The sequence below is a fragment of the Acomys minous genome (genome assembly GCF_964271855.1).
Source record: "Acomys minous genome assembly, chromosome: 17".
Lineage (NCBI taxonomy): Eukaryota > Metazoa > Chordata > Mammalia > Rodentia > Muridae > Acomys > Acomys minous.
Window position 1 is genome coordinate 66,603,953 of NC_140500.1, and position 25,360 is coordinate 66,629,312.

The 25,360-nt window shown below is 36.9% G+C and overlaps 1 protein-coding gene across 2 annotated transcripts in view; it reads left to right on the forward strand.

Moving 5' to 3' along the window:
• CTNNA2 (catenin alpha 2) overlaps positions 1-23,907 on the forward strand; it is a 1,110,979-nt gene extending 1,087,072 nt beyond the window's left edge. For both annotated transcript variants that reach the window (XM_084766203.1, XM_084766204.1), the window contains one exon: positions 22,695-23,907. In XM_084766203.1, coding sequence (XP_084622329.1) covers positions 22,695-22,982 — 288 coding nt within the window. In that variant the 3' untranslated portion in view covers positions 22,983-23,907. The remainder of the gene's footprint in view (positions 1-22,694) is intronic.
• Positions 23,908-25,360: the final 1,453 nt, after the last annotated feature.

Genomic DNA, 25,360 nt, shown 5'->3' on the forward strand with positions numbered 1-25,360 from the left:
TATTTTTGTAAGCACTGGAGTGGTACCAAGAACTTAAGACATGTGGGGTTGGTGTTTCTAGAGTTATTTACCTTCTTATATGTCAAGTCTAAAAGACTGATGGTAGTTTTAGACCTTTTAGACTTGATGAAGAAAAATTGGGTCATGTTGGTCAATTGGAAGATTTGGGTGATAATCATCAGCATTCAAGTGAATATTGCTATGCACATGAGAATGCTAAATTCTTACATGTTTAGTTATTCCCATCAAATCGCTCATTAAAAGCATTATATCCCTAAATCCCAGGTAGGAGCAATTTTTTCAGTGTTAGAAAAATGTGATGTGTACTCATAGCTCAAGTTGTTAATGTCTTTTATCAACCCCTCACACAGCTGCCAGGTAAGAAATGGCAATGTTTACAAACTCTCGGAGCACAAACATCTTTAACTTCGTGAGTTGAGAGTGGTTGTGTTGTATGCTTGTGGAGACCCAGAGAGTTTATCATGGAATGTGTCATGCATGCACTTGTTGATTTTCATGTGCATGTTCCATCTATAGCGGTGTTCAGTGTTTTTAGTATATTTCGTATGTATTAAAACTATAGTTTAGAAATGTACATGTATACTCTAAAGGAGATGGTGTATTGTAACAACAGTTGTATTTTATTAAGAAACATAATCAATATATTGATCTTTTTCCTGTCACTGACTGGTTATGGTTGTCCTATGTCAATAATATGGATTTTGGGGGAATATTCTTTTCTTATCTATAAAGTATGCAGCCTCATATATATATATGAGTATATATATACTCAAAATTCTTTTTTTTCTACTGTGCTCTGAGCATTTATTGTTTGTGTTATTATTGACAGTCATTATAGCTGGCGTGATATGGAATCACTAACAAGTTTTAATTTGCATTTTCTTGATGATGAAGGTTGTTGATATTTTCAGATATTTATTGGCCACTTTTTCGTTTCTTCTTTTGATACTTTTTTCCAAGATATATATTATTTTATTAATTTGTTCTTGTTACATCTCAATGGTTATCCCATCCCTTGTATCCTCCCATTCTTCCCTCCCTCCCATTTTCCCCTTATTCCCCTCCCCTATGACAGTTCCTGAGGGGGATTTCCTCCCCCTGTATATGCTCATAGGGTATCAAGTCTCAAAATTCTTATATTTTTATGATTTTTGAACAAATGGTAGCTGAAAAGAGGACTAAGTAGTTGAGAAAAATACAATTTTTATATTGGACATATATTCAATCCTTAAAAATGTTTATTCAAAATTGATTTTAAAATATATCCTCCATCTGGTGTAGTGTTTTTGGTTAATACTATTTACGAATAGTCCGTGTTCTTTGGCATGTAACCATTATTTAATCAACTCTTCTCTATAACCCACTTAGTTCTGAATGAACTGAAATGTGAGGAATTATTATTCAGTACCATGAAAAGTGCTGTTTTAAAAGAGCGGCTTGTTTAGAACTCAATACTTTCATGGTTTTTTAGTTATAAAATTGTTTGGGATTAAAATAAGCATATCTACTAGATGATAGAAATTATCTAATAGATAATTATCTAATTATCTAATATATATATAATGTTATGGATAAGTATTGATGAGTATAGAATTGGTAGTTACTAAGCTAAGAGCAATTATAAGAGATAAAAGAGTTCATCTGGTTCTGGGGGAACATCTAATTCTTGGGAACTCTAAACGTTCATCAAGTGACAACTTGGAAATTAACACAGTAAATGCTTAGTAATTAAGTACATAAGTAAATAAGGTAAAGCAAGCAATATCTCTAAGATCTCCTAAGCTAAGTACCTAGTTTAGTTTATCCAGTAAAAATATTTTAGCTTCCATGTATGATATAAATTTCAATAATTTGGTATCTCAGAAACTACCTTTAGACTGTAAGCTTGTTTGGGTGGGAATGACAAACCCATAGGATAAAGTATGATGGAATGACTTTGTGAGAATAAGAGGTCCTTAGCCTTAGTAGTTTTGGAAGGGCAACTTATATTTGTGTTGTTGTGCTTGAATATTCAAGAGAAGAATACAGGTCTTCCAGATATAAACACACACACCTGCTAATGAACCTTAGGATATGCTGTGTTCAAATGTGTTTTACATCAAAAAGTCACTCAAGATTTATACATTCAATGTCTTAGACTTTTCCTGAATCCTTTCTGACTTAATCATATGTTTAGTTTACAATGCACTCTGCTGCTTTAGAGAGATTAAGAATCCCACAGTTGGTTTCTATGAAGATAAAACCAGACAGCTATTTCCTCAGTTGTACAGAATGTCATGTAGCCATGAACAGCCACATCAGTGGAAGACAATAAGCTCTAAGGCTAGCTGGTTCTCTAGTGAGAATAGAAAGGGATAATTTTTTTTCTAGGGATATCCTTGGCAGATTTAGAAGTGCGAGAAGTTGATGGAAATGTCCACAAGCATCTGTACTAAGTCTTGTTTAGGAAGGCAAAGAAAAACATTCTATGTATGAAGGAAAAATCATGTCAGATTCTTTGCCCTAGAAAAGCCACAATTGATAAGGTTTAAGTACTAAGTAAAATCGTATGTCGTTATGTAAGTCTCTTCCCTAATACGCTTAGGAAGAGGTCATTGATTTAGGTCTGACTTATGCATATGGACAAACAAGAACTTATCCAAAAGCTTCTGTGGTGTATATTTGTAGCCTGTATGCTGCATCATTTTCTTGTCATCTAAATCCTCCCAAGATCCTGTTTTGACCTTTCCAACAGACATAATTTCCATGAATAGAACTACCTTGCACCCTAGCCCCTTTCTCAAATTCTCAGGACTTTGTAACTAAATAAGGATTTGGCTCACATCATTCTGTGAAATGCTTTTCAGTTTCTTAATGTGATACCAAAATTACCTTCTACATTTTATTATCTCAGGAAATAATTTTTTCCCACGGGCTAAACTTTACTATATGTGAACACTGAAGTTTAATGATCAAAGCAGTTTTCCAAAGCAAAAACAAAATTTAGAACTAATTGTTGATAAAAAGTTCAAATGAAAGTTGAATTATTTTCCAAAGATATTATAGATCTATAAAGAAGATAGTGATTTCTTTAGTAAGATGAGGGAAATAGAAGGATCCAGAGTATCCTAGAAACCTACAAAGAGAACATCATGACAGGTGGATCAGCACCCAGGGGGGGTCTGCTCAAACTATTGCACTAACCAAGGACAATACAAGTAGTAAACATTGAACCCCTACTCTGATCTACCCATAGACAGGACATTCTCCACAGTTATGTGGAGAGCAGGGACTGACTTGTCATGAACTCTGGTGCTCCATATTTGACCACCTTTCCTAGGTGGGGAGGCCTGCTGGCACTCAAAGAAAGAATAAGCAGGATACCAAGATGAGACTTGATAGCCTATGACCACATAGTGGGGAAGGAGGTTCCCCTGGGTCATAGACCTAGGGGAGGGGATTAGGGTGAAAGCAGGAGGGAGGGAGGAATGAGAGGATACAAGTGATGGGATAACAATTGAGTTGTAATCTGAATAGATTAATTAAATAAAAAAAGGTCTTGATATTAGAACTGCTTGATTTACAAAAAGTTGACATTGCTCTTTCATCACGTCCAAGCAACCATCATTTTAGATTATCTTAGAAATAATCAGATCTGTAAATGAACACACACTGAATATGTAAGATGATGTGTACTATTAGTTGTACTAAAAATACATAGATAAAATTATCAAGGAAGACATATATGAACCAAGTAACAATAATACATTATAATAATCTCCCTGAAGGAGCAAGAAACAAGATAATTTGAACATTCATGCAGAAAGGGCAAAAGAGTCCAAATTAGACATCATATATGCATATATACGTATGCTTGTGTGTGTATGCACATATATATATATTACTGATATAGAACTGTCATGAATGGGTTTTCCAGAGAGAAGGAGAAGTATAATATTTCATAAGAGAAAACCAGACAAATCATATTACTCATGTATATGTACATTTTAGGCTGACTGTACCTGAAAATGTCACAGAAAGATAGAAAGTGTTTTCTTATTCTACTGTTATTCAGTCAGTGTTCCTTTTTCTTTTTTCTTATATTTTAAATGACCATAACATCTGCATGAAAAATTCATTAAGGAGTAGGGGTAGGAGGAGAGCATGAAAATGCAAAACCTGGGTTAAACTGCAGACTTCTTGAATAAAGATGATAGGGTAGAATCTTGGAATATCTAATTATCTACCAACCTCTTAACACACATCAGGTGATTCACTTTCACACCTCCGTTTCAAAATCTGCAAAGTAACACACTGACTCATCTTTCTGTTCTTGGAAGAAGTTTCAGAGCAAAAAAAAAAAAATGAACATTAGGAGTGAAGTATTTAAGGAACTCAGAGTTAAAGGAAACTTTATTAGCTAGATTTTCATTGCTGCAACTTTGATTCTGGGTTTCTGGACCGAGGTGGAAGCAGAAGATTATTGTAGTGGAAGCATGGAGCAAAGGCTGCTCACCTTAAGAGAAAGACACAGCCTCTGCAACCAGCCCCCAGAGGCTTTCTTCCATTTAGACCCTACGATCCTACTGCTTGTCACTTCCCAATAATTCTACCATATGATAAATCCATCAAGGGATCAAACCAACAATTAGGTCAGTTCCCTTAGGATTCTGACAGCTAAACAAGCCAGGGGCGAGTGGAGGGGAGGAGTTTCACATTCAAATTGAAGCAGGAATACAAAACTGTTCATCAGATAGTCCATTTAAACTCTGGCTAAGCATGACCAAAAATGTTATAAGACGGTTTACTGCCTGACCAGTCACTCAATACCCTTTATAACATTGGAGCCTCATCTTCAGCTTTCTGACCTAATATCTCTGCCAGACTTTTTTTTTTTTTTTTTTTTTTTTTTTTTTTTTTTTTTTTTTTTTTTTTTTTTGCAAAGCAGGAACTATTGAGGACTTGCTTACCCTGACTTGGCAGAGTACAGCCGTCGATTCTGCCTGCATCTAAGTTGCCCATTTTAAAGCAGATTCTGTCTGTGGCCATTTCACTATGAATGTAACATATATAGAACTCATTATTCTCATGATTGTCACATGGTTCTCCCTGGTGTATGTAGTTTGTTTTATACATGTGTAATAAGATAAGTGTATGAAAAATGTTACAAGAATGATAGTTAGCATGTCTAAAGAATTAGTAAGTGAGCCGGGTGTGGTGGCGCAGGCCTTTAATCCCAGCACTCGGGAGGCAGAGGCAGGTGGATCGCTGTGAGTTTGAGGCCAGCCTGGTCTACAAAGCGAGTCCAGGACAGCCAAGGCTACACAAGGAGACCCTGTTTCGAAAAACCAAAAAAAAAAAAAAAAAAGAAAGGTCTAAAAAAAAAAGAATTAGTAAGTGATAAATGTAAAGGAAGAATGTAGAGTTTAAAGATATGAGAGATGTTCTTGCTTATTGCTGGTCATGTTCCAACATGAAAAGTTAATGAAGAACAAAACCAAGTGGTTCTGTACCTCCAAAGTTGTGCAAGATGTTTATATTTATGTAGGTGCTTGAGATGACATGACTGGATTTGGAATCTAGAAAGAAGAGAGAGGACAGACAGTCTCATAGGCTTACATAAGATCCTCCCAGCATATAAAGGCAGTCTGAGACTCCTAAATAGGTAGAATCTTTTTTCGTTCCACTTTGCTAAATCTTTAGTGCAGAGAGCTTTTTGCTGTGAGGCCTGTTGTGGTTTTACCATTGTAGAGATTTTAACACCATCTCATGCCATCAGTTTTCTACAGCGACTATTCATTCCTACTCAGTGATACTTGGATGTGTTGGGGTCAACGAGATTGAGTCTGAAGAGAACCGTAGGATATGACCAGTTTCCATCTAACCTTTTGTTCAGAATACATACTCTCTTTGAGGCGGAGGCTTTTGTGGTCTTTCCTTTGGAAGGGTAGAAGGTGTTGGCCTCACACCAGGCCTTGGAAGGTACTTTACTAAAAGAAAGACTGTTAAGGACCCATCGGAGTTGTCATTTGCCCACCACTATTTTATCTCCTTTCTAGGTGTACCATATCCCCCTAACTTACAAATCCAGGACTTTCTGTTCCCAAAGACAATGAAGTGTTTCAATGAGAATAGGGAAAATACGTTTCAATCAGGATAAAATGACTTAAATTTATCACTCTGTATAAATGAGGAGATTAAACCAATTCCATTGTGTTCTTGACATTTAAAAGCTTGAGAGTTTCTATCTTTAATTCTTTGGTACAGGTAACTTATTTAATTTTTGAAGTACTGGAAAAACAATGGAATTTTTGTTGCACTTAGTTCGTTCTGTACACTTTGAAATCTTGATTTGTGGAGAAAAGTAAATATATGTTTAAAATGGAAAGAAAATGGAAAATGATAGGCTATGTTCCTTCTTAAAATACTATTTTTCACTAATGTCTTGCACATCAGGCTAGTGATCATGTTGAAATTCAAAATTCTCGATGGTGTTCTTTTTGAGACATTTATAATCAGCAAACTCTATAATATATAGTTTGTTCCAGATGAGCCTTGAAGCCATAATGTTTATTTTCATGGATTTACTATGTTTCATAGTTAAGAATTATAATAAAGTCAGAGTGCTCTTGCAGGTTTAACCCCAGATACAACAAGCACTCCTTGTGATGTACTAACAGTGATTTACCAAGCCATTGCATTGGCACTTGTTGTCTCTTGGGAAAAAATAAGAAGGCCTTAGGTCTTGTAGTACATATATAAGCAATTTTTTTTATTTTATTTTTTTTTGGTTTTTCGAGACAGGGTTTCTCTGTGTAGCCTTGGCTGTCCTGGACTCACTTTGTAGACCAGGCTGGCCTCGAACTCACGGCGATCCGCCTGCCCCTGCCTCCCGAGTGCTGGGATTAAAGGCGTGCGCCAGCCACCACGCCCGGCTCTATATAAGCAATTTAACTTTTTCAAGGCTAGACTCATAGGAAATCCAAGAAAAGTCCTGTGCCTTGGGGAAATATTCATGTCAAAATTAAATGTAGTATGATGCAGCATCCTGCCTATGCTAAAATCATCCCACAAAACCTTTACTGTTTTTCTTCATTCCTTGGTTAACAGTTGTTGTCATCTTAAAATTAAAGTAGTGTTTCCTCTTATAAGTTTTCCGATTTCATAGGTTTCAAACTTACTTTTAACAGAAACTGATATATTTTTCTTTGATTTTTGGCAATGCTGTTATGCATTTCCTGTCTTTTGAGGATTTTGTTCCCTTTAATCTGTGAATTATGAAAGTTTCTTATGTAGCTCAGTTTCTTTTCAGAGGATTCAGACAATATGTTGTCCATCCATTGAGGTCCTTTGTTGGACCAAAAATATTTCCAGTTTTAGATGGAAGGGAACCCTCAGGTGTTTTTGCTACATTTTCACCAAAGTGCATTCACTGCAGGAAAGCAGGACTAGAAGGTTTTCAAACTAGGGCAAGCCCCTATATGAGGAAGCATCCCAGCTTCTAAAGAGAACCACCTTAGATGTCCTTTATATCTTCTCTTAGTTAGAGGCATTTGGATCTGTGGTGCAATGCTAAATGCATCATTCACAAGGACAAAGGGCAGCAGTTGCATCTCAGATGATTGTTTTTTGTTTTGTAAGTTCCTCTAAGTTTGATTCCCCTACTGACATGAAGGGGAAACTAAAGTCAGTGTTACTTTTTTAATAAAAAATTATAATAACAAACTAAGGTTAGTTAAGGAAAAAACTAATAGGTTGGGTTATGGGCCATATCCCAAATTGGAGAAATATATCAAAGCCCATAAACCAGCAAAGAGAAATACACATCAAATTTTCACTTTTTTGTAGTCACATCTTATACTCCAGTTTACAGTGCAGCCTCCACTAAAGATCTATCACTGGGAATCCCAGTGTCAGTAACACCTACTTTCAATGTGCATCATGTGTTGAGAACCCTCATGGAGAACATACCAATAAGGGGCAAGAAGTTACCTATATTTTAGGACCCAGAATAGTAGCTCTGGAGAAAAGACCTGTATAGCTTTGGTGTACAAACAACAAAACAAAACAAAACAAAACAAAACAAAAACCCACAAATAACTCATCTGAATGGAGCATGAAATGAGCAGAACTCAGATAGAGTCATGAAAGACAGATTAATAGATAAGCTGCTAGCTCGTGAGACAGGTGTGACTCCCTTTAATTTATTCTTACAATTTGCCCATCTCTGCTTCACCCTTTAAAACGCATTTCTGTGTGATTTCCTGTGAAGACAGTATTTTCTAAGCATCCTACAAAATGAACATTTGAGATTGTAACTAGGCCACCGCACAATCAGGGCCAAGATTGACACTCACCATCTCTAGACAATTCTTTGTTTTTTCATATCTTTCCAGTAAGGATGATGCCCAGTCATTTGAGTCATTTGTTGGAATACCTACTACCATTAAGGTTTCTTGTGCCAGTGGTACTGAGCTGTTCCAAAACTTAGAAGAGATTACATAATAAAAAAAATAATAATCACTTATAGTCACTCCTTTAAAACTTTAAAAGGGTATTTTAGGTTTTTTTTTTCTGTTCTTTCTAAGACCTCATAATAACCTTTTAAAAACAGTGTGGTTAACTTAAAGAGTTAGAGACTTATAGCAGTAAATGATTGTCCATGCTTTTTTAGGCAGTAAATTTATTATATGTAGACACAGGTCAGAAGAGTCTGTGTTCTGCAGAGCATAGTGGAAGGAATATAGGAAATATCACATGTCAGGTTCTGTAATGATAATAATGGCTATATTTCTTACTAGGTAATTTTATTTTCTCATAGATAATAAATTAAAAACCTAAGTAGAAATCTGAAGTTGTGAAAATTTAAAATCATTTCTCTTCATAGTTTTTTTTTGTTGGTATACAAGAAGTGGTATTTGTGAAAAATTTAGATGACAAAAATTATTTGCTGTCATTAATCAAGTTTTCCTTGACTATTAAGAGGCTGTATTCGTGAGGGGGGAAATTGTAGTTGCTGGAAGGAAAATCAGATCCAGAGGATGATGTCCCTACTCCTCTGTCCTGCACAGATTCAGTGACTCATGATTGCAAAGTATTTGTGTACTTTGGCTTCCTCTTATATGACTCTGATGGCTTCTTATTAAATGACTCATGCTTGTGAGCAGTTAGAATATCTCACAGGATGTCTTAAGTCTAAGCTTACTATTACTATATTTAGAATGCTAGAGAGTAGAGTAGAAGAACCCTAGAGTGGCCCCCCTCTTCAAAGAAGACTGTAACACAGTAAAATAACCCCCTTCCACAAAATATTAATTTTTCTCTATTTCAGTTTCCTCATATGTAGAGAGGGGGTGATCACGTGTACTTGTTTTTGAAGATACGAGAGAAATGATATAGTGTTAACATGATGTCTGGCAACCACACCTCAGTGCCTTGTCAATGTTAGCCCTCTCAATAAAGTAGACTTTTACTTATAAAAATATCTGATGATCAAGAATGCTGGTTTTTAAATCCACTCAAAGTATAATGATGGAAGAGGTCATATAATCAATATATATATTGCAGTTTGGTTCCTGTCCTTCATCAGTTATGTACCCTTTCTACTCTTTGGATAGACTAATGCCTTTGTCTGTACTTCCTTGGGAGGATGAGTGGGAAGAAGGAAAGCATACCAAGCTACTAATTGTGTTTTAAATTCATGTGTGTCTTTCCATCTCTATTTCCAAACCTGTAATGTCACAACAATTCAATACAGCCCTGTTGGAGGTGTTTGGAAAATAGCAGATGGGTGAGGAAATGTGAATAAGATAAAATATGGATGGGCTTGCATGAGTATAGAAAATATTTATAAGGAAAAGAAGACAGCAGATTGAGGCCACGTGTGTGTGTGTGTGTGTGTGTGTGTGTGTGTGTGTGTGTGTGTGTTTGTGTGTGTGAGTGTGTGTATTGAAACTTAGAAGCTATTTATATTTTATTTTCACCATGATACCAATATTTGAATTTGATGGAAACTTGAGATAGAGAAGCCACAAGGTGGGGGGAGGGGGCACAGGCAGTAGTGCCAGTCTGAGACCATTTGAGAAGAGTTCTGGCTTTTGGTTGAGTAATGAAGTGGGTCAGGAGTCGGGAGCAGGAGAGTGGCTAGGGAAGAATATGGGGAAAAAACCAGAAATAATGTCTGAGGAACTTGCTAGGGTGAATGATCAGAGGGCAGAAGGTAAGATGGGGGTCAAGTATCAAGTATATTAAAGTTGTGAGGAGAGGAGATGATGGCAAATGAGATGCTACATGAGAGAAAACACAATGCAGCAGAAGACGCAAAGTTCTGCATCTAATGGGTATGAAGAAAGGAAGGGCTTCACCTGATGACTGAGAGGGAGCGGTCTGTGGGCGGAGTGGGTCTTGGGTAGTGGTAGGGTGATTCATTGAGCTCCTGCTCGCTGTAGAAGACAGAGAAAACTCAATAATAAAAGGTCTGTGAAAGTATGAATTATTCTTTAAGTACCAAAGAATCTTTGAAAAGATAGCTCAAGAGTTTGAAGTATAATAAATATATAAATGAGCTGAATTCATGGTTCCAACCCCCACCGAATCTGATTCTAAGTCAAGATGAAGCACATATTCAAACTTACAGCAGATACATATAGTGATCACATGGAAGTGGTTGGGGGTGACAGTTCACAGTAGAAAAGTCAGTGACCAGGATAAAGGCACATGTTTGTAGGAAACTTTTCTGTGTCTATTCATAGAAAAATGTGCTCAATTATAATAAAGCTATGGATCAGCTGCTCAAATATAAAACTAATTTAATTAAAATTACTGGGTTTAAACCATGAATTATACTGATAGCCTCTTATGAGCACTTGAATTATGGAATTTTCTTTTTGTCTTAAAAAGATTTGAAAATTTTGGTTAATGTACTGAATTATTTTATATAGCTATAGATGTGTCTAGCATTCCACTTCAGGTTTTTGGTATTTTATGCAAAAGATCATTACTCATGAATTATGTAAGAAGATAATTATGATACTAGAGAAAAATGATAATTAATATACAGAAGTAGTCCCACTTAAAGACAGCAGAGATGTTCCAAGTGGATAAAACCATGGGCATAAGGAGCTCTATATGTTAAACTGATTATTGGAAAGACACTGGACAAAAGTTTGATTCATGAGCTGAGAAAATAAATGGTGCAAGATTGTCATCATAATAATAAGAATGGTGCACAATTTAAAACTTAAGTTGTTTTATTATTGAAAAAAATGTTTTAGTAATTCCAGACCAAAGGTGCCTTTGGATCACTGATAACTTATAAAAGCAAAACCACTCATAAAAATTCCTTTGTTAGTTGCAGTTAAAACAGCTGACATGAGTTCAGCAGAGACTGTCTTGCGATACTACTTGCATAGACAGAAGACCTACAGAGCATAGAGCAGAAGTCTGAGACTATGCCCATAACAGATGGGAACTCGGACGAACTGTTCACATTTAATAAGGTTACTAAGGACAGTGCAGACAAATTACCTTGTGATAAGTACTAAAGATGAAACTTCCCAATTGTTACTTTAACAATCTTGGATTTTAAAAAAGTTTTCATACTTCGTCTTGGTTTCTCTTTCCTACCTTATTTGCTTAATATAATAAGTGCTGCCAGTAGAAAGTAGTGGTAGAAATATCTTCATTAGAGTTAATTTTAAGAGATCATCAAGCTCCTTGAAATAATAGTGAGAGAAAGTTGGTATCAGGTGGAGATACACAGGTGCTAGGGACAATAGTTTAAGATGTAAAGATGAACAGTTATACATTTGTGTCATCTATTTTGTAACAACATATATCAGTTTAAGAAAGAGCTGAGGAACTCAGTATTTTGTGTTTTTATGGAGATGACCTTCATTGATTGGGATTTAGTTACTAGGTAGGAGAGCATAAATCTTAATAAGCTGAGGAGTGAATTAAGATACTAACTTTTTCTATTTTTTAGAAGATGTTACTATAAGTAATAACAAATAAGTATAGATTGAATTACTAGAGGGTTAAGTAGTTACAAAATATATTGTATATTGATTATTTCCTTTAATGTTTCCCAAATTTGATTTGTTAATGTGGGTTTCTTAGCTAGATTGACTTCTCACCTCTTCACAGTACAGCCATCTTTAAACTACTACCAAGGCCTAAATATTGCTAGATATTTGGAGCATTACCATTTTACTGAAGATTCTCAATTTTTTTATATTGACTTTTGATTAATCTTATATTCTGAATGATTTAATAGTTATAAATGTACACAGACATTTCCATGTTTTCTGTTCTCTTTTTCTGAACTTTTTCTATGTATTATCCATGAAAAGTATACAATTCTGCTAATTATAGTAAGTTAAACTTAAGACAGTGTCAGTAAAATAAAAATAAAATAAGCACCCATATTATTAAGTGGAAGATAGGAGCTGAAGGAGTAGTTGATAGAAAAACTGAAATAGTTATCAAAAGATAATGGAATGTCACAGTAGTAATAAGAGCTGAAGATAGATCTGAGGATCTGGCACATTCTAAGTTCTTCAACTCAGGGTATTTTTCACATTTTGCACTTACTAATCTAGGAAAACACTAGATTATACTGTTTTGTTGTCAGTAGGAAATTGTTTTTACTTAAAACTTTATCATGGCTATCTTTCCATATACATAGAATTTAAATTTATATTGTAACTAACTAGTCACATGAATGGACACATGGATTATTTAGTTAGTGTGTCTATAGATACGCACTTTTTTTCTACTCAAACAATGCTGCAGTAAACATCCCTGTGACTTTCAAGTAGAGCTTCATGTAGTATTTAAGATTTTGTAGTAAGAGCAGCCAGTACACTGGTCTACAGAGTGAGTTCCAGGGCAGACAGGACTACACAGAAAAACCCTCTTTCAACAAACAAACAAGAAAAAATGAAAAGACACACTCAGTCCTGATACAACTTGATGAGCTGGGGTGAATGGGAAGGGGGCTGCACTTTTCTATGGAATAGAGGAAGGGGTGGGAGAAAGGAAAGGAGGGTGGGACTGGAAAGTGTGGAGGAATGGGACTACAACCGGGATATAAAGTAAACAAACAAACAAATAAATAAATAAATAAACTTATTAAAATGCATGGATACATGGGGAGTGTGTGAGTAATATACATTGTTTACATGTATAAAATTTTCAAAGAAGAAGTAAAATCTATTTTAATATCTAAAAAAAAAAAAGAGATGTAGTTAGTGATCCATCCCATTGGACCTTGAAATAGGATTCTATCACAACCAAGGAAAACATTGCTATTGGAGGAGATTTTCTCTTATTTCCTCATCATCATGACATTTGGGGAATAGGGCAGTTGGAAAAATGGATAGTGAAGACAGTGATGCTCTCCATAGGGAAGACAAATGAATACATGGTCCTTTGAACAATAGCTAGCTATAAGACATCAGGCTTGCATGGTAAATCATGCTGATGACACACTTAACAATGAACATTCATTATACTCACGTGATGACACAAAGGAAGACACTGAAGTACTGTCCAAGACTCCATGCCATAGTGTTTTTCTGAAATGTCACAGTTTGTTCACTTGATGGTTTTATTTCTTCATGAGTCTTCTGTCAGATGGAAGCGAACAATTTAGAGATCAGTAGGACACGATATCCTGAGGGTGGGATGATGTAGGGAGTTGGAAGAAGAAAGTTAAGAAAAGATGGGATAATTCCTCGGTGCCTAAGGCATAATTGCTTCTAATTTTCCATGAGGTAAAGCATCTCAAGTGTAGAAGGATCCCTTGTTTTGGGTTGAACAAAAATAATCCAGCCTTTACTGATAGAGAAAAAAAAATGGCTCTAAGCCATATTTAGAAAATTTGTTGACTGTAATTAAGCCTTCATGGGAGTCCCCGAGGTTTACTTACCTATAATTGAAAAAATGCAAATGAAGACAGTTAATCAGTGAACTGGCCAACTATGAAGCACGACTACCTACCTCAATGAATTAAAAATCCAAGACACAAATAAGTCCAGTGGAGAGTTACCTGGGAACCAATTGGTACATTTTCTCAGGCGAAGGTTTAGAGACATTTTCCTTAGCCTGTCTGAGACTGAAATTCCTTTCTGTTAAGCTCTTTGCCAATTTAATCTATAGCTACTACATACAGATTGCATCAGGGCTGGCTGTGAGTGTTGGTGGAGCACTAGCCAGTTGCTTCTCTGGCAGCACTCAAGGAACCCCTGCAGGAGAAAATAACACACCTCTTGTGCTCCTTTCCATCATGGTTGACCCCCTACTTGAATGAAAATATTTGTCATGCAAGACCAAGTTATCAAGTTATAAACTAACTGCTCAGGTGTTGTAGGATAGTATCTTAGGCATATCTACTTGAGATTGGTGTATATGATATATTGTACTTATGTTTAAACAACAGTTAACCAGGGATATTTATCTTTACTTCAGATAAAATGCTTGTTAATATATGCTCCTAGATTTTATTACCTAATTTAAAAATACTTCTCTGAAATACTTGCACTTCTGTTAATACATATGCCTGCTCATTAACTATTTCATTAATTGGCAACTCATAACAAAGCGCCATTACTAAGAAGTGCACAATCTGTTCCAAAAAGTTAGTCATTGGAACAAAAAGGGGAGTGTGGTGTCATTGAAATAAAATGCATTTGTCATGGTCTGATGGGTAGTAGTGAAATCCAAAGGTATTTATATAGCTTTGATTTACATACCTTGATTATGTACAGACCTAATAGACTAGATGATCTACCTACGCTGTAAATGGTACCACACTGTCTTTGACAACTCTGTCAAAATTTCAGTTCTTGGAGAACGAAAGTAAATATGCTTCTTCTTCTTTTGTCATATAGCCAGTTCTAAGAAAAGTGCTATGATTGATTGATTAATAATGTCTGCCTTGAACACTACAAGAGTGAGTGGTAAATTGGTATCTGGTATTCACCCCTGTCTTAAGCAGAAGAAACCTAGATCCACTAACATTATCTCACTGTTTATATCTGAGGAAGTGAGCAGAGAGAGCAACAAAATAACTTGCCGCAACAAAATAGTCCTTTCCTATAATTGTCAGTATCTAAACATCCTGCGGTGGTTCATCTAGGGGAGGAAGGGATTCACCTAAACCCTTTCACATCTTTGTCTCAGTTACTTATTGCTCCTGGCTTGCTAGAAAATTTAAAAAAAAAGATGTTATTGATAGAAATTCTGGAAAATAGGCAGATATTCCAAGGTATTTCAGATGTATCATGGTTTCTAAGGAGATCAAATACCTCTTCAAAACCTCATGGATTTTTTTTAAACACAAAATGGTCCTCTTGGCAGATAATGGACCATGTTATTCTAGGTCTCTAGCTTTTTCATTCATTAACAGCAAATCTTATATCTAGCAAAATCTCCCCAAACCAGCAAGGAATGTGTGAAATTTTTTTTGTGGGAGTGAGGTGGGCAATAGTTTAAATATAACTAAAGGGAAGCTGCAGTTTCTGAAAGCATCTGTCTTTTATTAAGATCAAGCTCATTACTTTCTTTCCCCCTAAATATGTAGGGCAGGCAGTAAAACTACTTCCTTTTCTGTTATTATAGATATCTTATTTATCTACTCAGAGATCTTGAAAGTAGATAAAATGGACCTGTGCCATTTTGGGGGAAGCTGTTTCTAGTTTTATATTCACTGTTATTAACTTGGACTTGAAGTAAAGAATAGTTTCCACCTTGATATGAATGCACACTTTCTTCTAGGCTGTTCAACTTTTCACTGTCATCATTTCCAAAACATGTTCTGAAAAGACTGGGCTACTTTATTTTTTTCATTTGGCCAGCATTCCCATGACATTCCAATTAATTTTAATCTTGAACAGTTTGCATTTCCATGAACTGCTCTTTATGTTTTATTAGATTTTTTGTCTTAATCATCTTCTTTTCATATAGACATATGATCTGAAAATGGGCCCAAACCATATGACTTCTGTAAATGAATGCATGATTGTACACTTGACCTCCCAATCCTCTGTGTTATACTCCTGGCAATTATGAATGCCAGGAGACATTATTCAGCTTCTGTCTCCTTTAGTCCAGTGAGTTCTCAATTCCTGTAACATTTTGCACTTTTAGGCATTATCCTTTTTATTTTTATTTCTTAAAGGAAATTGTGAATCATAATAGCAATTTTTTATTGTTCATTGGCTTTAGCAAGCATTCCATTGTTATTGGTAGCTAATTCTTTCATGATTCCCTAGTCAACTAGAGCTATTTTCTATTCAAATAGGCTCTTTCTTGATAATGTCATGTCTTAGATTATTAAAAAGGACATTGATTTTTATCCAGAAAGTCTTATGCTGAGAATTTTAAAGTAAATACATTGGACTTTTGGACTTTGTAAAAACACTAAGAGAACATTAAGAGAGGTCATAAGTTAACATATGTTTCTCTCTCTCTCTCTCTCTCTCTCGTGTGTGTGTGTCTCTCTCTGTGTGTGTGTCTGTGTGTCTGTGTGTCTGTGTGTGTGTGTGTGTGTGTGTGTGTGTGTGTGTGTGAGAGAGAGAGAGAGAGAGAGAGAGAGAGAGAGAGAGAGAGAGAGAGAGAGAGAGAGAGAGAGAGAGAGAGAGTGTTTTTTATATCAGGCTCCTCAAGATTCACGGCAACATTTCTAATGATCCCTAAGATAACTACAGGGGCAGAAAAGACACATACTCCATTCCTAGTTAGCTAGAAATTAACCTCAGGTCTGTAACATCTCAACTTTTTTCATGTTCTCAGTCTTGCCTATGAACATCATTATGAAGTCATGGTACTGGGACTTTGAAGCTTGTTCCTTACTGAAGACTTTAGGATTCAAGACCACCACGAAACCCATTTCCCTGTCCTGTCCCTCCTTACATTACTCCAAATAAATACTCTATTCCTATGGTTTCTTGAGCACCTGATAGCCTACTAAGATACTCCTCATAGAAAGCTAATCTTTTTAGATTGTATGTTATCTTTTCTGGATTTGCTGTTTTATCTTATTGTTCTTGCCTGCATCTATTCATATCTACATACTCATCACTTAAAAGAAGTGCTTGACAAAACGTGGAAAAATTAGCTGCATGGAAAAATGTTTGAGTAGAACAATAGAGAGATAAAGAAAAGACAAAAAAGGGGTTTCAGCATTGCTTTAAAGAGTGTGGCTTAGCTGTGCATTGATGTTCAGGTTTGTTGAAACTTTGCATGTTCAGTGTAAGCCGAACCTTAGTGAAACAGTCTACTAATACTCATTAGAGGTTTTAAGAGTCTCTTCACAATGCATTTCAAGAACACGTCACAGTGTTTCACAGATTTCAAGTCACAAAAAATTAGACTGCAGTACAATATCAACAATGGAAAGAATTACATTCAGGGAATTCTACCATTTAGTCAAAACACAAATGAGGACAGTGTACAGAAAGAGTAGCCCTGTGTGACTTTGTGAACGAAGTTGTGTGGAGTTAAGGAGATTTGGAACAGTGGCAGAGAGGGGAGAAAACAGGCCAGAAAAATGCCTCAGAAACAGCTTAACTCACCCTATTTGCTTTCATGGACTGTAATAGAACAAGATGTGAGAAAACATCTGTTGCCTTTTTTTAAAAATAGTACTTTGATATTTTGAAAGATTAGTGGCAGAATTAGGAGAATTCTAATTTCTATGGCTAGGGACAACTGACACAGTGTGGAAAAATGTGAGTCCAGCACAGCTTAATATTATTGAAGAGGAAGTGAGGGTTGGTCAGTGTGAGCAATGACCACAGTGTAGTTTCTTAAGTCAGGCTTCCTGAGTTTGAACCCTGATTGTGGAATTACAGTGAACCATATATGAGTCTTATAATTCAGATACGCCAAGATACATGGCCACTCTCAGGGGTCACCGTCCATCTAAATGAAAGTAATCATATGGACTGATTTCTTAAATGTAGGCTCATATTTTTTAAATTAGCTGAAAAATGAACAGCTTTTATAGATAGGATACAAGGATTATCGAAGGGAACAGAAGTGTCTTTAATGAAAGAATGTACTTTGTAGTAGAAATAAATATTGAATATTGAAAGATATGCCCATGATGAACAAGTAATGCTGGTGATGCTGCTTTTTGAATCCATTTTAAAGAGAGCTAGCTCAAGGCTTAGAACACTAATTATAATAATGAAAACCCACTTAAAGTTCTCGCAAGTAGTTAGACCTGGAGAGTAAGTATTAATAGATTGCCTTGTGAGCTCTGATGCCCCGAGTGTGACTCCAAGACAGCAAGATAGCTGTGGTCCAAGGGTTGCTGGGAACAATTAAACACTAGGCAGGAATATTACAAAGATGAATTGTCTACACATTTAGGCTTTTAAAAATAGGGACTCTAGATGAGAGAAGCATGGGAGAACGGCAAAGTAGAAGGATCCAGAGGGTCCTAGAAACATACGAGAAGAACATTATGATAGGCAGATTTGGGCCCACGGGTCATGCTCAAACTATGGCACCAGCCAAGGACAATACAGGCAGTAAACTTCAAACCCCTGCCCAGATCTAGCCAATGGACAGAACATTCTCCACAGTTGAGTGGAGAGTGAGGTCTGACTTTCACACGAACTCTGATGCCCCATATTTGACCACGTCTGCTGAATGGGGAGGCCTGGTGGCACTCAGAGGAAGGATATCAGCCTACCAAGAAGAGACTTGATACCCTATGAGCAAATACAGGGGGAGGAGGTCCCCCTCAGTCACAGTCATAGGGGAGGGGAGTAAGGGGAAAGTGGGAGGGAAGGAGGAATGGGAGGATACAAGGAATGGGATAACCATTGAGATGTAATATGAATAAATTAATAAAGTATATTAAAAAATAAGATGGAAAAGTACAGAGCAGGTGAGATGGAGCCCATCATAAACTGTGTGATGATAATAACAGGATGTAGTATAGTTGGAAGGTGTCAGGTTTCCAGGACAGATAGCATACACAGAAGCAACGACTTTTTGATCCACAGGTTGTAGTTGATAAACAAGATGCTGGAGTTTATGTCGTGCTTCTAGGAAGCTATGCATTTCACGGCTTTCAAATCTTGTCAAATTATAGAATTGGTTTTAATCCCTGAGAGGCAGTTTCCTCACCTAGGAAATGAGTGCAACAAGCATTGCTCCTTGAGAAGTTTAGAAAATTAAATCACATAATTTAATTAACATAACTAAAGCAATGGCAGGCACCTCTCATAAGTGCTCAATTAATGTCAGTTATTATTATTAGAACTTCACTTACATATGTTAATTTACTCATCTTATTTGAAAATGCCACTGTTAGAGTTAAAACATCAGAAAATAGAAAGCAATTATGCTAAATAGGTGTCCTTAACTCTTGCTAAAAGAAATAGTGCCACATATCTTTACTCTTTCTAATATCTTTTGAGAATTTAAATTTCAGCTAAAATTTTTCAGCTAGAAGCCCGTTTGAGCAAGCATAAACAAAAGCCATTTACTCAAAATTGAAAAAATAATCCAAGGTGAAAAATAACCAAGTCCTACAAGTGGATCTCCAGCAAAAGACATAATATATACTTTTGGAATTCAACTTTATTTAAGTCATTTCTTTATTAAATTTTTGAATCAGCTTTTTCTCGGTGTGTAATTTTGCTCAAGGTTCATTGTCTAGGTCTGTCTCCCAACATCTGCCATTGCAGGTGGTTTGATCCCAGTGGTTTACTGGGCTAATATCTCCAAGCCTTTTCACGCTCAGCAATATATGAGGCCTATTCACAGGGCTGCGTCAGGCTGGGAGACCAAACGGGTTCCGAAAAAGAGACAGGCTCTCCTAGCTTTGCTGCAGAGTTAGACACCATTTATCTGAAAATGGATCTGTGGGAAAAAAAATCCAAATTACTTGTATCTTTTTATTCACTTTCATTATTTACACTTGGGCAAGAGCCCAAGATTCACTTTTTAAGAGCCATTTAATATTATAATAGACACATCGTGTCTTATTCTCCTAATTCTATCATAACGCCCCAAAGCAATACTATCACCGCTATATGACTTTACTCTCTATTTTACCCAATAACACAGAATGGAATTACCTAACTTTATGAATAAATATCACTCATTTTTTAAGCCTGACAAACTGATGCGGAAATGATCAGCTAAGAATGAGGGGCTTGGGGGAACGGTCTTTCTAGCTAGCACCGAAATCATGACGGATGTGTTCTAGTTGGCTCAACACGTTGCTGTCTTATCTCCATTCATTACTTGTTGCTCCACCAGGAGGGATAGTGGGGAAAACTGAAAATGTGGAATTCGGTCAGACATTGTGAAATACTGGAATCAAATGGGTAAAATATACTGACTGCTGTCTTTGGGTTTCATTAATCTAGTTGACACCAAACTTTGGCATGATTTTCAGAATCCCCTGAGGCTCTTGATAAAATGGAAGCTGTTTTAGTATTAGACCTATTCATTTATTTATTTACTTATTTTACAAAGCTTTGTGTTGGGGCTATAAAAGGACATTCTCCAGATGATGCTGACAATCCAAAGACTGTAGCTTGAGAAACACTAACAGACTAATCCATGCTAGAATTTGCTCATTAAAGTTAGCTTTAGAACATAGGTGGCATAAACGAAGTAGCGTGGACTGGATCGTTATTTCGGGATATGTACCTTGTACAGTCTGTCAGAGACGGTAAAGTGAAATACAAATGGGCTGCTTTACTTGTTTAAATTAAACCACCCAGCCCTTCATTATACGTCCATGGACTTATGGCTCAGATCTGAAACCATTTACTTTTCTACATATTTACTTTTCAACATTATGGTACAGTAAATGTCTTACTGATTTTTTTTTCATGGCAAAGCATTAATTTGTTAGTATTACCAGGGATCCATATATACAAAGAATGGTATGTCTTCTCAGTGACCGGACTTCACACTTTTAGATTATGGCATGCTTTTTGGTCATTAGATTGTAATTATTTTTGAGCTAGTGTAAAATCTTTTTAAAAAATCTTTTATGATGAATAGGAAGCAAGAAGCTGTCAGGAGTAATGACATCAAAGAGGCATTGATCCAACTTTCAGTGACCCTAGTTACTACATGAGGGTATTTTGATCACAAGGGATGACACGAAGCAATGTGAATGGCAGTCAGGGGAGGGCGGAGCCAGAGGACTTATCATCTCTTTTTATAGAGCTATTGCTAATCACTAAACCTTACGTGGATTTTTGTTTCATTTAAACTCCTTCCAGTAGCCATAGTCTAGAAACAGGAGTTACAGAACCAGCACCTACTTAAGGAACACATGCAGAGAGGGGTCCTTAATTTAGTTCTTGAACTGTAAGATACCTTTCTATGTTTCTGACTGCAAGCAACTGATGAATGATCTAGGTATTCAAACATGCCTGAAGTTGAGGTAATATTTCTAGTCTAGATAGTGTTTTTTTTCCTCTTTCAGTAGGCTACATATAAAACTTTTGCTGCAGATACTCCTGAAATGTCGTTTTTCTAGAATCTATCATTCAGTTCTTGATACTAGTAGAGTTGAAACAGATATTAAATGGCCTGGTATACGTTATATACCACACAGCGCATCTCATAGCTGAAATTAGGTAAAGTTAAAATTGCTAGTTAAGTGAGAGGCTTCAAGCCCTATGATTATATTACTTATCATACTTTATTTACTGTGTATTAAAGGTCTCTGTGTATCCCAAGCTGGCTTCAGTTGTTGTTGGCATTTGTTTTGTTTTATACCTATTCTCACTTATGTAGTGAGATGGATATGTAAACCAGGTGAAGACTTTAATTCACAGAGATCTGCCTAGCATCCTCAGCCTTGCCTTAACTGCTGATTCTCCCCCAAGCCTGATGCAGTTTTGTAAAGTTGCCCCATCTAATAAGTGGCTGTATGAATCAGTAGAACAGTTTATGCCATAATTTAGAGCTACACATGTTCCTGGACCACCTTTCCCATCATAAAATGTAATGGTCATACCTAGATAGAGTGTTTTAAGGAATTAAATGTGGAAGTGCTGGAGAAAATTTTGGACTCGTTGATGAACACATGGACATGTGGCACTTACTGAACACTGTCTTACCCAGAAAAGTGTGCCACAGACACTGATATTTTCACAGGTAGTATATTTATGACCTAGAAATGCTGAAGTCCGCACTCCAAGATCAATAAACAAATATTAAGTATGGGCTGGTGGCTTCATTTGTACCAGTGCTCAGCTCAGGAAATAGAAACAAGCAATAAAGATCCTTCCATTGGCTGGAGCATGACACTGAAGTCTAAGTCTTTGTGGCATCTCTAAAAATGTAGTTAGTGTCTGGTAAATATTTTCAAACATTTCAGTAACTACTACCATTGTGAATGAGTCTAATAATATATGCTCCTCATGGGGCCACTTAGGTGCTAAGAATAGGGCTTTGCCTTCAGCAGTATTGGGGTTTTAGAGGGCTATGCACTGGCGAACAACCCAATTTCGCTTATGTGGGGCACAAGGGTAGGAAGAGACTGGTGGCTGGTTTAAAATTTACAACTTTATCTTGTGGTAATTTGCTTGTGTGTGGCAACACTAGCAGGAGCACAACACTGCTTGATGTGTGAAATTATACCTGTGTCTTGTGACTTTGAAGCCTTGTCTGATCCGTTGTATCCTATTTTCCCCCTGTTGTAGCTGGACAGTGCTACATCACTCATCCAGGCAGCCAAAAACCTGATGAATGCTGTTGTCCTCACGGTGAAAGCATCTTATGTAGCCTCAACGAAATACCAGAAGGTCTATGGGACAGCAGCTGTCAACTCGCCAGTTGTGTCTTGGAAGATGAAGGCTCCTGAAAAGAAGCCCCTTGTGAAGAGAGAAAAGCCTGAGGAATTCCAGACCCGAGTTCGACGGGGTTCTCAAAAGAAACACATTTCACCTGTTCAGGCTTTAAGTGAATTCAAGGCAATGGATTCCTTCTAGGACAATTGGCTTCGAACAAGAAAGCTTTTTCTTTCTGTTGCTCCCCCCCCCCCTTTTCTTTTTCATTTCGATTCCATTTTTGTAAGCATACCTGCCGACTTGTGTGCCTCTGGCATGGGGAAATTAAGAGAACAGTGTCTGTTTGCATGTACGCTGAGATGAGATCACTACTGCTGGTCCATCGGTAGCCTGGCAGAGGGGACATGTGATTTCTGTCCTGCGGTGGCACAGAGCTGTCCTTCGCAACATTCTCTTAAAGTTGGGCAAAGAGTTCACACTGTGATGTTCACGGGAGTGGGAGGGATGGGGAAAATAACCTTAACTCTACAAAAAGCAAACTCTAATGCATGCAAGAATCATTAGGTTGGCAGGTATATTCATAAGTGAAAAACTTGGAAGTGTAATGGTAGAACATAAACCTTTACTGCTTCTGTTTTTGGTGCAAATATGTACTAGCCAATATGCTGAGGTGTGTGGCCCAAAAATTGAATAACCTCAATGTCACGTACCCAACGCTATCATGTGGATTCTTAACTGAGGAGAAACTAACTCATCCCGTCTCAAATGTTTCTTTAATCTGCACTCTGTTCTTTCTTCCTGGTAGTGCCATTACTAGTGTTCCTCTTAGCATTTTCTCCCCTCTGCTGAAGATAATAAACATTCCCTCGAGACACCTGGATCCCCCTTCTGCGGACACTGACAACACAAAGTGGAGCTCAACTGTCCTTTATATTCCTTTCTTTCTTTTTAAACTTGAACTCTCTGATTTTGCTAGACATAGAAGGCTCAGTGGTGGAACGTTAGCGCAATGGAGATTGACAGTATGTGAAGGTTTAGAGGCAAATGCATAGGTGTGTAGTTTGGAGTGCTGGTATCTAATATACCATTGTATTCACTGACACAAAATAAACACATTTAATCTTGACACCTGGATAGTGTTTTCTTTCTCTATGTTCATGGGTAATATAAGCACACAGAATATTCTTACATACTGATTTCTTCTTCTTTTTTTTAAAAACAAATCAGCATTAAAGATATATATTCTATCAGTCATTTTTTTTCAGAAATGTATTTTTTTGTGTGCTTTATTTTGCCATTTGTTTTATCCCACTTTCAAACTGAATCTGAAATGAGAATGCTTGTATTCAGTTTTCTGGGCTGTGGTTGGCCACTTTTAAAAATGTGAGATTTAAGGTATAATGTTAAAAACATACTTATTCAAAAATATTTATTCACTTCTTTGTTTCCTCTTTAAATCAGAAAAATAAGGCCTCTGTCACATCACCAAAGAGATTCTGTGTGTTGTTGTTCAGCTTTGGATTGAAGAGTGGGGAAAAGTACCCAGTTAGTCAAATGAAAAATTGAAGCTCCTCCATTAGAATGACACCAGCGAGTTACACATCACTGTGTGCTGCCAGCAGATGCTGGGTAAAATGTGTTCCTTGATGACATAATAATACCATGGGTTTCGTGTGCATACAAACCCTGTTAGTTTATGTGTTTGATCCTGGAGTGAAAGGATGGGAAAGAAATGGAAGGAAAGAAAACACAGTACAAAATCATTTTTTAAGTTTTTATTTATTTTTAATTTATTCACTTTACATCCCAATTGTAATCCACTCCCTCTCTTCCTGGTTCTACCCTCCTTCCCTCTTTCCCTTATCCCCTCCCCTGGTCCTCAGAAATGGGGAGCCCTCCTCACCTACCATCTGATCTCAGCTTATCAAGTCTCATCTGGACTGCCTGCCTCCTCTTCCTCAGTGGCCTGGCAAGACTGCCCTGCCAGGGGAAGTGATCAATGAATTGGCAACAGTGCAGATTGAAGCAGATGATGAGACTCACAGCCAAACTTCACAGAGAGCAGATAGACTTATGGAAGAGTTGGGGGCTAGAAGGACCTAAGGGGAACAGGAACTCCACAAGGAGTAGTACAGAGCTAACACATCTGGCCCCAGGGGGACCTGCAGGACTGACGCACCAACCAAGGACAATGCATGAAGAAGGCATAGACTCCCTACTCAGATGTAGCCAATAGACAGCACAGTCCTCATGTGGGTCCTACAATATGGGGAGTAGAGGCTGCTTCTGATAGTCCAAAATCTTATTTAGAAATTGTTTTTCTGAAAGCACTGTTGACTGACACTTAAAGCACCACTAAGACCATAATGGAGGAGTTGCAACAAAGGCTGCAGAATGATTTTTAACACATTAAATATAATAAATGTGCTCCTTAACTTGCATAAGCACTCAGAGACATACAATTGACTTAACCAAAATTTGAACCAGATTGTAGTCTGAGTGCAGTACACGGCCATTGTGTGGCAAACCTTCCATTTTTTGCTCATGTAGTGGAGTAACCAGAAATAATGACCAGAGTA